General features: G+C 40.9%; 1 protein-coding gene across 1 annotated transcript in view; it reads right to left on the bottom strand.

Moving 5' to 3' along the window:
- Nucleotides 1-1,241: 1,241 nt before the first annotated feature.
- LOC113425314 (solute carrier family 12 member 3-like) overlaps nucleotides 1,242-16,837 on the bottom strand; it is a 57,786-nt gene continuing 42,190 nt past the window's right edge. Inside the window, exons 17-27 of the mRNA XM_026687406.2 lie at nucleotides 16,353-16,464; nucleotides 15,836-15,958; nucleotides 13,904-14,010; nucleotides 12,657-12,739; nucleotides 11,519-11,572; nucleotides 10,923-11,024; nucleotides 9,188-9,299; nucleotides 7,863-7,949; nucleotides 4,596-4,731; nucleotides 4,103-4,170; nucleotides 1,242-1,693 (exon numbers count right to left, since the gene is read on the bottom strand). Of these exons, the coding sequence (XP_026543191.1) occupies nucleotides 1,552-1,693; nucleotides 4,103-4,170; nucleotides 4,596-4,731; nucleotides 7,863-7,949; nucleotides 9,188-9,299; nucleotides 10,923-11,024; nucleotides 11,519-11,572; nucleotides 12,657-12,739; nucleotides 13,904-14,010; nucleotides 15,836-15,958; nucleotides 16,353-16,464 (1,126 nt within the window). The 3' untranslated portion in view covers nucleotides 1,242-1,551. The remainder of the gene's footprint in view (nucleotides 1,694-4,102; nucleotides 4,171-4,595; nucleotides 4,732-7,862; nucleotides 7,950-9,187; nucleotides 9,300-10,922; nucleotides 11,025-11,518; nucleotides 11,573-12,656; nucleotides 12,740-13,903; nucleotides 14,011-15,835; nucleotides 15,959-16,352; nucleotides 16,465-16,837) is intronic.

Raw genomic sequence — 16,837 nt, 5'->3', positions numbered from 1 at the left:
GGAAGGTCTCTACAGTGTGTTTGTGCTGGGTCTGTTAGGGTAAAAAGTGTCTTTTGAGGGGGGAAAAACAGGGGGCACTTTTGAGAAACAACACATCCAAGAGCTGAGACAATTCACTAGTTTTGCTTGTGGGCAGGGATCTTCAAACTTGACAGCTTTAAGACTTGTGGACTTCAACTCCCAGAATTCCTCCTCCAGTCATGTTAGCTCAGGAATTCTGGGAGTTGAGGTCCACAAGTCTTAAACTTGCCAACTTTGAAGACCGTTGCTTGTGGGTCTTCATATCAGCTGATTTCCATTTTTTTCTGCAAACGCCACATTGTTTTCCTTTTGCTGTGTGAACAGAACCTTCCATCTCAGCCATAATTGTATGGGTAATGAGCTCAACTGATTGGTGAGGCTGAAATATTTGGGTTTCTTTTAGTTTACCAGGGAGGAAATGGTTAAAGAGACAAAGTGGGTGTCTCTTTTTAGCAAGATTTCAGTTGTTTTTAAGGGGTGCAATTGATGCCAAAATAGCTGCAAAGCTCAGTCTCCGAAGCCCCTCAAAATGGATTCCCAAATGATCTGAATCTCGAGCCTGTTTGGGAATCTGCAAATGAGCTAAATGCTGCCCTTAAAAGTAGGCATTGGGTAACTATGGCCCTTTGCGATCTGTGGAGTTCAACTCACAGAATTCCTGAGCCAGCATGGCCGACTTGATGTCTGTGGAGATCTCAGCCATCCAGGTCATGGTTGTCCCAAAAGGTGCTTTTTCAAGAGACATTTGAACTTTCTGGTTTTTCTTTTGAAGACGTTTCGCTTCCCATCCGAGAAGCTTCTTCCGTTTTGACTGGATGGCTTGGGAATGAAAGGATTTATACTCCTTTGCAATACAAATGACCAGCTGTCTGCATAAATCCTTCCATTCCCCACCATCCAGTCAGAGTTGAAGAAGCTTCTTGGATGAGAAGCAAAACATCTTCAAACAAAACCCCAGAAAGTCCACTTGCCTCTTGAAAAAGCACTTTTGGGATATGGCTGACTTAGAAATGCTGGAAATTGAAGTCCATAGGTTACAAAGGAGCTGTAATTGCCCACCCCTGCCTTAAAAGGCTTAACTCTGCCTTCGTGTATTTGTCACTCAAGAGTCGCACCCACTAAGGTTTGCAACATGTTGAGCTTTGCTGGAAAAGGAATCCCATAAGTGGAGGAGGAAGTACAACGCGAAGAAGAACAAAGTAGGGGACACGACACACCAGGGTTATTAAATAACAATATTCAAAAAAGTATAACTATGTACAGAGTATGGAGACACAACACATTCAGAATCGGTCCTTTGCGTTGAAACTCAACAACAAGCAGGGATTTTTTTAAAAACTCAGCAAAACTCCTTTGTTGTGCGTGAATGGTCCTGGCCTCTTGGTGATGCTGACACACTCATCGGCAATGGCGGTCTGCTTTCCATGTGGAGGATTGTCAGACTTCTGCCCCCCCTTGTAACTGAGTTGGCATAACAGGCAGCCCCTTATAGCCTGTTTGCTCAAGGCTTCCTTCGGATCCTGCTGCCCCCTATTGGCAGTAGAGGGTGAGTGCATCCTCTTGGTTGCCCCGGATGAAGACAATTGGTGGATATAAGTCCTTGGAGACTGTCTCAAGCCAGGCCATGTAGAGGGAGCTGGGGCAGGCTCCTTTACGTACCACCGGAAGGCTTCTAGAGAATTAAGGAAAGGAAGAGAAGAAGTTAGGGATCTGCTTGTCAGGAACTGGGAGGCCCCACATTACAAAATCCGTATAGTATAGAATAGAATCCTTTATTGTCCAAGTGTGATTGGACACACAAGGAATTTTCTTGGTGCAAATGCTCTCAGTGTAGAAAAAAGAAAAGATACATTTGTCAAGAGTATGTACCCTATAGCAATGTGCACCATAGAAGTGACCTTCCTGAAGAAGACAGAGCAGACAATTTCTGCCATTATGATCCCCTGCATTAGATCCGTGTTTGAACAAGCTCTGATACAAGGTCATTTGCCAAATGCTGTTGGCAAGGAAGCAACAATCTCACAACAAAAACAATAACTTCCAAGGGCAGAAGAAAGGCTCTTCCATGTTGTAAAGTTAGACACAGCATCTCTCCTCATTTGCATGGCTCATCGTTGGATCTTTGCACAACAACACAATAAGTGGCAATACTTTATTCCCACTCAGAAGAAAAGCCACTAATTCAGACCATTAATTGCTAAAGATTTATTAACCTGAGGATCATTAATATCTTTAAATCAATTGCCTTTTTCATTGGGTGGGAAACCAGTCAAGGAGAACTTTTGGGGTGGCCTTTAGACTATTTTCATTGTAACTACTGAATGTCGAGTGATTATTTGATTGCCTCGTCTTAGCCTCCAGTAATAATAAATAAACTTTTCACTTGGCTGGTTATTAATTATAGTTTCATTTTGGACTGCTTACTGTTTAACAACCTGTTTTACAATCTATAATGTTTGCAACTGATAAAATCAGCACTGGTGTTTGGTACAACCTTTAAAAAAAGTTAGCTTGCTTGGGTTTTTTTTGTTTTTCTATAGTAAAAAAGAGTTTTGTCTAATGATTAAAGGATCAGGCTAAAAAGCTGGAGACTATGAGTTCTAGTCCTGCCTGAGGCACAAAAGTTGGCTGGGTGACCTTTGGCCAGTCACTCTCTCTCTCTCAGCCCAACTTACTTCACAGGATTGTTGTTGTGGGGAAAATAGGAGGAGGAAGATGTGGTTGATATATCCAACACTTTTAGTTATTTGTAGAAATAATAAAGGCAAGATGTAAATAAATAAAAATATTTTGCTTATTTTCCCCATTACCTGATGTTAATTTTTGGGGGGTGGGGGAGGGATGATTATTTTTCTAGCAGGTGAGAGTATATGTCCAGGAAAAAATGTTTCTAAATTAAATTTAAATTTAAAAAGAATTTGGTCTAGTGGTTAAGGTACCAGGCTAGAAACCAGGAGATAGTGAGTTCTACTCTCACCTTAGCCATAAAAGCCAGCTGGCTGACCTTGGGCCAGTCCCTCCCTCTCTCTCCCCCCCCCTCTATTTTCATAAGAATAACAGACTTGGAAGGGACCTTGGAGGTCTTCTAGTCCAACCCTGTGCTCAGGCTAGTTGTAACAGCACTGGGGGAAAAAGTGACTTACAATTGGTCCTCACACTTAACCAACATCAAAGCATCCCCACGATTATTTGATCAAAATTTGAGCGCTTGGCAACCAGTGTGTATTTACAATGGTTGCAACATCCCGGGGTCATTTGATCACCATTTGCAACCTTCCCCAGCTGGCTTATTTCTTAGCCCAAGCTACCTCTTAGGGTTGTTGTTGTGGGGGAAATAAAAGAATGAAGGTGTATATTTGTTGCCTTCCATTATTTATAGAAATAATAAAGGCGGGATAAAAATAAAAATTGATGTCCAAAAAAAAAGTGAATCAGGTCTGTTTTCATACCTGGGTATGTAATTTATTTTTTGTGCCTGAAGAGTTTTAATTGTCTAGCAAAACAAAAAAAGAATAGGACACTAAGACGTGAAACACCTGTACTTTGGAACTGTTAATGACACACAATGAGCTCTGGAGATTTCCTGCTCCCAAGAAAAAGCTGCATTTTCTGAGTCTTGAATTTTCCATCCAATACTCTTGTGTGCAAAACTGGGGTGTAGCCAAACGTACGTATGCATCTCCTGCCTTTACCTCAGGAGCTTACACTAATGTAACTCGTATTTTTGTTCCTCAACCTTTCCCCCACCGCAACCCTGTAAGATAGGACGAAAGTTAGGAACTGGCCCAAAGCCCCTCAGGATGCTTCTGGGTCTGCAAGATAGATTAGAATATAAATCTCTTTGCTCCTCATCCAGTACCTTAACACTAAACCACGCTGGCACTCAAACCACACACGTTCCCTCATACACACTTGTCAAATTAATAGGAATCAACAAGGCAATGTTTTCATAACTGCAATTTTGTGAGCCATCCACCGCCATAAACTTAATTCACAAAGAAAGGGGTACATCGTTGCCCCGGATAAGAACACTACAACCATTAGGGATGCTGGCCACTCTAAGAAAGAGGACGCAACTCACATGACGATGAGGGCTGCATTGCGGGAGTGATCTTGCAGAACCTCGTGAAGACACATGTGCTGTTCAGACTAGAAAGAAAAAGGAGGAGAGGGGAAAAAATTAGTTTTTAGAGGTTTTATTGTTTTTTCTTCCCTTTCCTATCTCTTTAACACTCTAATCCCAGCTCAACTGGAAGTGTTAAGCTGACCTTTTTTTGGGGGGGTGGGGTGAGATTTATTAATATGTGGAAGGAAGGCCACAAGGAGATCAAAAGGACAGAGGTTAAAAGGGAAAGAGGAAATAACTATCCTGGGGGAAAAAGCATCTAGGCAATCGCTAGGAGCTGAGGTTCATTTGAGAGAACTTTTACTTCTGTTGCTAGACTTGTTAATGCTTCTCATCAATTCTGGCAGGATGGTGGGGACTATGGAAGGATTAGTTCTGACAGAATGTGGGAGCGGGGGGGCGGTGGAATTGGACAGATCAAGAAAGACAGGGGTCCAAACATTCTCACCTTTTTCTTATAGATTCTCAGGTCTTCGCCGGTGATTTTCCATGGCATTTCCTTCTTCATTGCTTCTATGGTTTCGGCATCTTTTTGTCCTTCATTCAGCCGATATGGAGCTATCAGGTCCTCGAATTCTTTGTAGCTGCCATGGAGAAGGAAAGAAGAAAAGAAGTTGTATAAAAAGGGAGGAAGGGAAATAACAGAAAGTTTGAAGGAGGGCAGCCTCACTGTTTAGGGAACAGGGCAGGGGTGGGCTTGAAAATTTTTAGCAAAGGGTTCTCTGCCCAGTTGCTGGGTGGACGTGGCTATGGTGGGCGTGGCCTAGTCAGCCTCCTGCAGAACAGCGGGGGGGGGGGTTGCCCTCAGGCTCCGGAGGCCTTCCTCGAGCCTCCAGGAGGGTGAAAACGGTCTCCCCAGGCTCCGGAGACTCTCTGGAAGCTGGAAACAGACCCATTTACAGCCTTCCCGAACTTCTGGGAAGCCCATTTTTCCCCCTCCCTGAGGGCCTTGGCACTTACCTGCATCCAAAATGGCCCACGTGGGGACTCTTGGGGTGGGGAAGAGGAGGGGTAGGCAGGGCCAGACAGGAGTGGGATTTGGGGTTTTTCTGAACTGCACAGAATCTTAGCCAGGGGCTGTCCCGAACCCCTATGAACCCTCAGCAGTCCATCCCTGGAACAGGGGTATCAGACAGCAAAGGACAATCCTCACACACCCCTCCAGAATTGATACAGGTAGATTTGGCTTATGGCCACAATTCAGCCCAAACTTTCCATTGCTAAACAAGACGGTTGCTAAGCGGGCTTTGTCCCATTTTATGATTTCTCTTGCCACAGTTGTTAAATGAAACATGCAGTTGCTAGTTACATGGTTGTGAAGTGAATATTGCTTTCCCATTGCTTTCGCTTGTCAGAAGGTTGTCAAAAAACGATCACATGATCCAGGACACTGCAACCGTCATAAATGCATGCCAGTTGCCAAGCAGCCAAATTTTGATCACATGACCTTGGGGATGCGGCAACGGTCGTAAGTGAAAAGCAATCACAAGATACTTCTTCAAAGAAAAACCAGAACGTCCAGTTGCCTCTTGAAAAAAAGCACTTTTGGATATTCTGTAGGCCCTTAATCAAGTGTTTCTGTCAAATTTCTTATAAACTCATTAAGCCCAAAACTCTATTCTGAAAGATAAGGGATGGGAAGAAATAAGGGCTTGGTGGTTGTGAATGGATTTTAGACAGTTCATCTAAAAAAGAGACTTTTAAATAATCTAGCTCAGAAATCTTAAAAGACATGCTAAATTTAAAGAAAGAACAACTGCTCCCTCATTATCATTTGCTAGGTTCTCATGAAACATCATGAACCTGTTCTCTGGCCTAGTCCCTCCTTTCCTGCTTAAGTCTCAGCCCCAAATTGCAGAATAGGCCACCATTGTAGGCTTCAAACACCTGTCCCCTCAAAGTGCACAGGGTTTTGAATCAGTCCAACTTCCTGTCAATGCAGGATGCTCAAAACCATTTCCTGGCCAAAGTCTCGTTGGACGTCATAATAGAAGTGGTGCCCATCAGTGTTGTGGGTCACTTCCTCTACCATCAAATTGCTGTCACTGCTCAATCCTGTTTTACAAATATCCTCTTAGAGACCAATACAGGGAATCCACAACTTATGACAACAACTGAGCCCAAAAATTCTATTGTTAAGGGAGATGTTGGTTAAGTGAGTTTTGCCCCACTTTATGTCCTTCCTTGCCACAGTTGTTTAGTGAATCGCTGCAGGTGTTAAGTTAGTAACACCGTTCTTAAATGAATCTGGCTTCCCCATTGACTTTGCTTGTCAGAAGATGGCAAAAGGGAATCACATGATCTCTGGGACACAGCGACGGCCATAAGTGTGAATCAAGTTGCCAAGCACCTGAAATTTGATCACATGATCATGGGGAAGCTAAAAAGGTTGTAACTGTGAAAAAGTCATAAATCACTTTTTCCAGTGCTGTTGTAACTTTGAACGGTCACTAAATGAGCTGTTGTAAGTTTAGGACTACCTGTATTCTGTGTCTTTCACTGGAGAATGACAGACAACAGGTCTTAAACTTCTCCTATGTGACACCTTTTCAGATACACTAGTACTGTGGTAATCATTGTTTTTATATGTATATGTATGTATGGTATTCAACTTTGTTCGGGTATTTTCCCATGTCATTGTAGTTGTGCTTTTAAAGTTGTAGCAACGTTTGGCAGAATCTCATCTGCCATCATCAGGCTTCTGTATAGTGTTCGTCTGTAATACAGAAGCCTGATGATGGCAGATGAGATTCTGCTGAAACATTGCTACAACTTTAAAAGCACAACTACAATGACGTGGGAAAATACCTGAACAAAGTTGAATACCATACATGTAAGTACCCGCGAAAACTTAAGAATACACACACACACACACACACACACTGGTGCTGCCATTTTGGTGTTGCATATACCATACATATAAAGATATTGCTAAACCATTAACTTTCATATTATTGATACAGTATTTGCTTTTTGGTTCTATTCATTCTGTCTATTTTTTCCCCCGACCTTCCCTTCTTCTTTGTAGCCACTGATAAAACTTATTCCATGTTTCATAGTAAGCTGATTCCCCCTTATTTTTCAATTCTAAGGTTAACCTATCCAATTCTGCACAAGCCATTATTTTCTTTATTATTTCTCTTTCTGGTGGTATGGTTTCATTTTTCAATATTGCGCATATCTCATTCTCACCACTGTCAAAACATGTATAATTAAATATGCTACATCTTTCCTATACCCTTCTATCATTAGTCCCAAGATAAATAATTCTGGTTTAAACAGAATATGCTCTCCCACCATTTGTTCCACCCAAGTCTGTATCAATCTCCAGTGTTTTTTGCAAATTTACACGTCCACCATATGTGGTAGAATATACCTGATAAGTCCTTACACTTCCAGCATTCAAGGGGAAAACTTTCTATGGTAATCATTGTTAATTGGTTCCAAGAAGTGCGATGCACACCAAAAAAAAATGAGTATCAAACAATCTTTTCCCATAAGGAATGATGGTGGGAGTTACAAGATAGTGACATCAACAAGTTTTAACTTGTTCACCAAGTACCAAACAAAGCACTTGTCTTGCTTAGCAACAGAAATGTTAGACTCAACTGTAGTCATAAGTTGAAGACTATCTGTATTGATTTGAGACTCGGGAGCTGGATTAGGAAACCAAGGCTCAGGAACAATAATTGAGGACAAATTACAAGATATTTACCTGGTTTCCTCAGGTTTCCACATTATTTCGGGCAGCACCACAACCTCACTGAAGCCCAAGCGGAATTTGTCCAACAGAAACTGGATCCTGTTAAACAGAAAGAATTAGACAAGATAAATCTTATAATATCCTGGTTATATTGTTGACAGACCAGATGCTTTGCTTTGTATGTCTACTCAAATTAGATATTTTAATGTTCCATAGTGTTTTAATGGTTTTTATTGTTTTAAAGTGGAGTGGAATGGAGTAGAGTAGAGTAGAGTAGAGTAGAGTAGAGTAGAGTAGAATAACTGAGTTGGAAGGGACCTTGGAGGTGTTCTAGTCCAACCCTCTGTCTAGGCAGGAAACACTACATCACTTCAGACAAGTGGTTATCCAATCTCTTCTTTAAAACTTCCAGTTTTGTAGCATTAACTACTTCTGGAGGCAAGTTGTTCCACTGATTAATTGTTCTAACTCTCGGGAAATTTCTCCTTAGTTCTAGGTTGCTTCTTGTCCTGCCCTCAGGTGCTTTGGAGAAGAGCTTGACTTCCTCTTCTTTGTGGCAACCCCTGAGATACTGGAACACTGCTATCATGTCAGCCCTTAGTCCTTCTTTTCATTAAACTAGACCTACCAATTCCAGCAACCGCTCTTTATATGCTTTAGCCTCCAGTCCCTTAATCATATTTGCTGCTCTTCTCTGCACTCTTTCTACAGTCACAACATTTTATAACATATAGCAATAGTGCTTAAACTTACATACCGCTTCACTGTGCTTCACAGCCCTCTGTAAGCAGTTTACAGAGTCAGCATATCGCCCCCAACAATCTGGGCCCTCATTTTACTGACCTCAGAAGGATGGAAGGCTGAGTCTACATTGAGCCAGACAGAATTGAACTGCTGAACTGCTGGCAGTCAGCAGAATTAGCCTGCAGTATTGCATTCTAATACTACACCACCATGGCTTAAGTGGCTTTAATGTTTTAATTATAATATATGTTTTTGAATGGTGAGCTGCCCAATAGCAGGCAGCTGTAGAAATCAAATCAAATCGATTGATCAATAAAATACAGGCTCCTCTTGGCACATCCATGACTGAAGAGGCCATAAACCAAGAACATAGGACAAGCCTTTTGAAGCCATGTCAACACTTCACCGCAGAGTTTGGAGACAATCTAAAGGCAAAGTGTGAGTGCTATCTTTTCAGGACAGCATGTCTCTCACATTTACGATCTCCCTGAGCAAACTCTGGTTAGCTGCCAAGGAAACATTGCCAGCCCCTTCCTGGAACTGCTTAGCTTTGGATTTTAATCTCCCCATCATCCCTGCCCTTTCTCCCTTACTCTTCTCTATGTTCCTCGGCGTTAGAGATTTGCCCACTGATGAAGACTCGGACTTTGCACTGGCTCCAGCGTTTCCGGCGAGTCAGAAGATAGGGGATGAGGAGGGTCAGCCCTGCGGAGCAAGGAGGGGAAAAAGAAGAAAAAAAAGTCCAGAGACCAGCTGCACAACATGGTGGCACAACCACACTGCCAGAAAGAACACATCCTGTTTTGCAAGCAGAGCCCAAGATCTGCTGGGAAGGCATCTCCAACTGGTTTCCCCAACCTGTTGAAATCCCAGTTCAATAGGGCGAACAGGCCCCATTGTCATCTAACATCAGCTTTCATTGGTAAACCAGATATGAAATATGATTAGATGAGCTAATTCCACTTAATAATAAGGCTATGCTGATAGGACTCTTACAAGTCTTAAGATACATATTTCCTACCATCACTTTAACTGTCTGGTTAATTAGGAAGGGGTGCTTCTAAGTTTCTTTCCTCTGACCATTAATCCCTTGGGGGGCACCTGAATCTGTTGTCTAATTTTTGTTTCCTGCTTTCCCTCATCCTCCAAGGCTGTTCACACATTCCATTACATCTGGAAATAACCTTTTCATATAGATGGAGGGTTTGCCCATGAGAACCAATTACAAAATGGAATGAAAATATTATTTCCCAAGTGTGCTTTTTCCCAATTGCTAAGAAACAGATAAAGCCTGTGAATCCTATATATAATTCATGATATATATCTGTATACATGATAAACATATTATATACAATAATGATAAAGTATTTATATCTATATGTATATCTATATCTATCTATTTGTATATCTATCTATCTATCTATCTATCTATCTATCTATCTATCTATCTATCTATCTATCTATCTATCTATCTATCTATCCACAACACATTTATATCTAATTACAAAATATCTTTATGTGTCCAAGGCTATATACACAGAAATATAGATAAAGACACACATATCTGTATATAGGTAGTGCTTGACTTACAACAATTCATTTAGTGTTCATATGACGACACTGAAAAAAGTGACATGACCATTCTTCACATTTAAGACCACTGCAACATCCCTATGGTCATGTGATCAAAATTTTGATCCTTCGTAACTGGTTCATATGTATAACGATTGCAGTATCCCAGGATCATGTGATCAGCTTTTGTGACCTTCTGACAAATAAAGTCCATGGGAAAGCCACTTAATAACTGCAGTGATTCACTTAACAACTGTGGCAAGGAAGGTCATAAAACAAGGCAAAATTCACTTAACAAATGTCTCGCTTAGTAACATAAATTTTGGGCTCAATTGTGGTCATAAGTCAAGGATTACCTGTATTCATTCATTCATCTGGAGAAGATCTATCTGAGATAGTTGAGTTAACACCAACTTGATGGCATGATATCTATCATTTACGAAATTATATATAGTTGAATATTGCATATGTTATACATTTATCGCTGTTAATAATTTATGTAATAAAAGGACAATGAATGAGCCATAAAGAACCATGAAAAAAACTTCTCTTTATGGCTTTCCCATCTGTATCTAAACTTTGCCCTTTTTGTAGATATGCACACTTGTTATAAATGTTTTGCAACGAAAAAAAGGTCGCAATTTTATCATAGTATCATGGTACCGATTATATTTCCAGGCTATTAGACGTTGTTTTTTTGGCCATAAAAAATAGCAACAAAAACAAGAATTATTATTTCCAGGGAAATTCACGTACCACCATCATCAAACAACCAATAAATATCAATATTTTTCTTCTTCTGTTTGCTCTGGAACACGGTCTCCAGGTTGGCATCGGCACCAACTTTAAACACGCCACCTGAAACATAAACATAAAGAGATGTTCCACATAGCTCCCACTTTCTAGCTAGGTGCATGAACCACTTCACCAGACTAGCTTTATGAATGGCTATGGAATATCCTTCATCCAATTCTCTCCAAACTCCAAAGTTTTCCCGGCATTAAGTGATATTTGGGGCTTAGCATTAAAGCACCAGTCTCGAAACCAGAAGACAGTGAGTTCTAGTCCTGTCTTGGGCATGAAGGACATCTGGGTGATTTCAGGCCAGTCACATTTAGCTCACAATACAAACAATAAGTCGGTTAAGTCAATTCTTGTTGCAACCAAAGGATCAACACTTGGTTGATCTGAAAAAAAGCACTTCTGGGAAAACATTAGGAAGATAAAAAAATTCCCACAGCATGTTCAAGCTTCCAGTCCTCATTTTTTGAAGTTCTTTTGATGTGAATTTGGAATGGTCTGAAAAGAGGCAAATCCGAACAGGACACATTTCTTATTTGAGACCAACTTACGTTTCTGTTTTTCCTTCCCCAAGGCGGCTTCTGTGTCTTCAAAACCCAGGTTCACTGTCCCAGGAAACAGAGGAAAAGCCCATTGATCAAATCTGCATTTATTTATTTATTAGATTTTTAAACTGCCTTTATTACTTTATAATCCTCCTTCCTTCTCCTATTGTTGGTTTTGTTTAGAAATAAATCAACCAATAAACTATGTATATATTGCCTTCTAACTAATTCAGTAATACAGGTAGCAAAGAGAAATTAAAATACAAAGAGCAACATTAAAGGCTGTTCCAAAATATGTACAGGCAATCCTCAACTTACAACCGTTCAATTTAGTAACCATTCAAAGTCACAACATTACTGAAACAAGTGACTTATGACCATTTTTCACACTTACAAACATTGTAACAGGATCACGTGACCAAAAATAAAATGTTCAGCAACTGACTCATATTTATGACAGTTGCAGTGTCCCAGTCATGCATTGGGACATATTTGTGACGGTTATGCATTGATCCCCTTTTGCGACCTTCTGACAAGCAAAGTCAATGGGGAAACCAGATTCACTTAACAACTGGGTTAACTAACTTAACTGCAGTGATTCCCTTAAGTTCTATGGCAAGAAAGGTCATAAAATGGGACAAAGCTCATTTAACAAATGTCTGGCTTAGCTACATAAACGTTGGGCTCAGTTGTGGTCATAATTCAAGGACTACCTATAGTTCTTTTTGATTTTTTTAAGGAAAGCTCCACAGAAACCTGTTATCTTTTCCAGAACGAAAGCAAGAGATTGTTGCTTCCAAACCAGAAGTGGTATTCAGCAGGTTTTGACCAGTTCTGGGGAACCAGTAGCGAAAATTTTGAGTAGTTTGGAGAACCGGCAAATACCACCTCTGATTGGCCCTGTCCCCATCTATTCTCTGCCTCCCGAGTCCCAGCTGATTGGCTGGGTCTTCTTTGGTTGCCCTGCACAGGAGAATGGAGCTGGAAAGCAGGTTAGTGGGGTGGGGAGGGAATGGAGATTTTGCAGTATCCTTCCCCTGCCATGGCCACCAAGCCACACCCACCAAGCCATGCCCACAGAACCGGTAGTAAAAAAATTTTAATCCCACCCCTGTTCCAAACACATTTTTTGGAATTTACTCACCTTGGGCCTTGATTATCCGGGACATGTCCAGACCATCCTTCATCCGAAGCAGGCAGACCGCAGTGCCGAGATCAAAGGAGTCACTGCAAGGGAGTGGAAGAGAAAATTTAAATAATTATCAACAATTTTTATGCACTGTCCCTATCATCTGCTTTTTAAAAAAACACAGAATAAGCTAAGAGAAGTCTATTTATTTATTATTTGTTGTTGTTTTTCATTTGCTAAGTTGTACCCAGCTCCCTGCGGCCTCATGGACCACAGCACACCAAGCTACCCTGGCTTTCATTGTCTCCTGGAGTTCCCCCAAATATGTATTTGTATCCCCCTTTAATTAATTTTTATAAATGACTCAAGGCTACGAACCTATCCAACACATTTTCCTCCTCCAATTTTTCCTCACAACAACAATAACCCTGTGAGGAGGATTGAAAGACTGGCTTTTCATGGCTAAGGCGGGTCTTGAACTCACAAATCTCCTGCTTTCTAGACTCGTGCCTTAACCTCTACACCAAACTGGCTTTACAAACAGCTATGCAAGGGTCTTCAAACTTGGCAAGTTTAAGACTTGTGGACTTCAACTCCCAGAATTCCTGAGCTAATATGGCTGGAGGAGGAATTCTGGGAGTTGAAGTCCACAAGTCTTAAAGCTGAAAAGTTTGAAGACCTCTATGGAATATCCTTCATCCAATTCTCTGCAAATTCAAAAGTTTTCCTGACATTGACACCTGGTTTATCTAACTCCAAAAACAACATATTCATGGCTTTCACCGATTTTCCCTTGGAACCTATTTGAACTCAGGTAGTTTTACATACTAAAACAATATATATTCTTCCCCAAACCCCAAAAACTTTAACCTTAGACTGTCTACTATTGACCTCACCCCTTTCCTAAGAGGTCTGTAGGGGGCGTGCATAAGCGCACCAACGTGCCTACCGTCCCTGTCCTATTGTTTCTCTTATTCTTCTTTTATTTTTCTTATATGTACCCATTTCATGTATTCACAACTATGTATACACTTATTATCTTGTAAACAATTGGCAAATCAAATAAATAAATAAATAAATAAAATAAATATAAAGTGTAAAGGGCAAACGTTCTCCTACAACGTCTCTACCTTAGGAGAGATCCAAACCAATCCATTGGTTCATAAACTCGCCACATCTATAGTATATCTATCCCCTGTTTTCTCCATTCCTAACCCCACCCCCTTTTTCATGTATTCTTCTTGAGAACATGATGTCCTTACTGTATTATGGCCACATAAGTCTCCAGGTTTGGGGGAGAGTCAGTCTGCCAGTCATTTTTATAACCGAGAACTATGGTGTTGGGTTTTAGACGTCCTAGACCAGAGACCTGCAAGGAGAAAGTATGGTGAGTTTTTTAAAATCAAACGGAAAAGATACTATCCACATTTATATACTGTGCTAAACATGGTTTATTTTAACCAGGGTCTGTTGAACAATTATGGTGGCCTGGTTTTCATACATTGACCATAAACTAATACCTAGAAACCATCATGGTTAGGTTCATCCAGCATACTCAGCCAGGAGATAGGTGGTGTCAAAATTGCAGACTAAGAGTATGTGTGTCTTGTAATGTTTTATATATTAGAGATCTCTATTTCAAAAATATCTTGATAACCATGTCTGTCTGCCTATCAATCTGTCTGTCCATCCATCCGTCCATCCAGGTAGACTTAGAACTTAGAAGTTTGAGCCAGAAATTTGCTTTCAACTTGTTCTTAATGTTAAAGCATTCAGTGATAAGGCTGTATAAATATAATAAAGAAACCAATTTAAGTGTAAAGATTATCTAGAGAATTGTAGGTAATCCTCAACTCACAACCATTTGTTTAGTGGCTGTTTGAAGTTGCGCTGAACAGCAATGAAAAAAGTGTTATGACCAATTTTCACACTTATGACCATTGCAGCATTCCCACATGATCATGTGATCAAAATTCAAGTGCTTGGCAACTGATTCATATTTATGATGGTTGCAATGTTCTGGGATTATGCAATTGCTTTTTATTATTATATAATTGCTTTCATCACTTTGATATGTTTGGAGTCAGGCATGTTATAAAAATTATAAAGGGTATACCCACTTTTTAATGTTGGTTCTCTACCACTAAGCCAAAACCCCTTTGTAAAGACACATAGAAGACTGTCCTCATCATTTTGGCTAATAGAATGGGATCTCCAGGGTTCACCGAGGGAGATTTCGAAGAAGTCTTAAAGCTTTGAGGTGAGGATTAACAAAAATGGCTGATACAGACTACCAATACTACAAAGTAGCTAAGAATCTATGCTATGGATCCTTGGTGCTCTCCAGGCTGGGTAGTTTTCTTGCAGATGTTTCATTACCAAACTAGGTAACATCATCAGTGCATCACCTAGTTTGGTAATGAAATGTGTGCAAGAAAACCACCCAGTTTGCAGATTACCAAGGACCCCAATAGTTCAACTCTTTCGCTATCATCTTCATTTGGCCAAACCCACCATAGACAGACAGACAGACAGAAAGACAGACAGACAGACAGATAGATAGATAGATAGATAGATAGATAGATAGATAGATAGATAGATAGAGAGAAAGAGAGAGAGTGAGAGAGACAGACAGACAGACAGACAGACAGATAGATAGATAGATAGATAGATAGATAGATAGATAGATGATAGATAAAATTGGTTTTTCAAAATATAAAATACAAAGAAAAATAAAAAAGTAGTGGAAAACTAAGAAGAGGGGGAAGGAAAACAAAAAAAGAATAGTATAAAGGGAGAAAATTATATATACGTACATACATACACACAAGCCATTTCTATAACAATAAGCCTATCAAAGTTTCATTGCAAAATCTGGAAGCAATCTCAGAATAGAAACAAAGTTAGATATACTCTCTTCTTTGGATAAAATAATCAATCTGACTATCTCTGCTTCTCTTTGCTATGGGGAGCAATATATGCTTCTATTAACTCATTAATCTTTATCATAATTTATTAACCCACCATCTTTGAATGAGTGAGCACCCCAGGACCAAAACCGAGAGTCATTCTTTCAGCTTCAACCCATCTCTCTGTCAGAGTCCCTAATTTTTGCTCCTTTCTCCAGCAATAAATGCAAAAACATTACACAAAGCCTCCACTCCGAAAACCTGTCGGCTTTGCAAATACGATACCTGCATAAGGCTCCTAGCTCCTGAACGTAAGTCTCCGATGGTGATGAAGTTGTAGAACGCTTGGATTTTCCGCTTGCCGAGCCACTGGAGTTGCTCGTCGTAATCCTCAATGCAGGAGGAATCCTTTAGGGAAAACCAGAGGGTTTGGGCTTAAAAGGGGCAGAAGACCTTCCCCCACCTCTTTATTCCTGTCCCACGGAGTGGAACGGGGCAACTCGCTGCAGCCAACTTGCCATGTAATAATTTGCCATGGCCAACTCGCTGCAGGAAAATTCCATACGGGATAACTCAATGTTACCCGCTACTATTTCTTTGACCTAATTTCCATTTTTGTGGAAATGGACAAACATGAAAATAATGTAGAAGAAACAGTGGCAGACAACATTTATCACATTTGAGTTATCCCGTGTGGAATTGTCCTGTGGCCAGTTGTCCTGCAGCAAGTTGGCCCGGCAAGATGGCTGCAACGAGTTGTCCTAGAGCCGCCCAAAAGCTGACCCCTAAAAGGTGCACTAACCTCGCTCACATTTCCGCATATCATGAGGCTGACGTTTTTAGTGAAGGCGCCAACAAAATCCACCAGGGCTGGTCGGAAGTTGGGTGGGCCCGACAGGACCAAACACTGAGGCCTGCAGATGGGAAAGGTAGCAACCGCAAGATAGTTAGTAAATGTGTATCACACCACAAGATGCGTTCTCCAGTTCCCTAGAACAGGGGTCCCCAACCACCGGTACCGGTCCGCGGAACAACTCCTACCGGGCCGCGGCTTGCTGGGCGCCGCCATCTTTTTTTTCATGAAAAAGTGCTTCCGGTGAGCTTTTCGGGTAGAAAGCTCGCCGGAAGCACGTTTTCATCAAAAAGATGGCAGCGTCAGCGCTTCGTGAGCTTTTCCGGGTAGAAAGCCATTTCTACCGGAAAAGCTCACCAAGCGCTAGCGCCATCTTTTGATGAAAGCGTGCTTCGGTGAGGTCACCAGAAGCACTTTTTCATCAAAAAGATGGC

The sequence above is a fragment of the Notechis scutatus genome, chromosome Z (assembly GCF_049901735.1).
Source record: "Notechis scutatus isolate UNSWTSFEM ecotype Mainland chromosome Z, rNotScu1.2, whole genome shotgun sequence".
Classification (NCBI taxonomy): domain Eukaryota; kingdom Metazoa; phylum Chordata; class Lepidosauria; order Squamata; family Elapidae; genus Notechis; species Notechis scutatus.
This window is presented reverse-complemented; position numbering and strand designations above follow the sequence as displayed.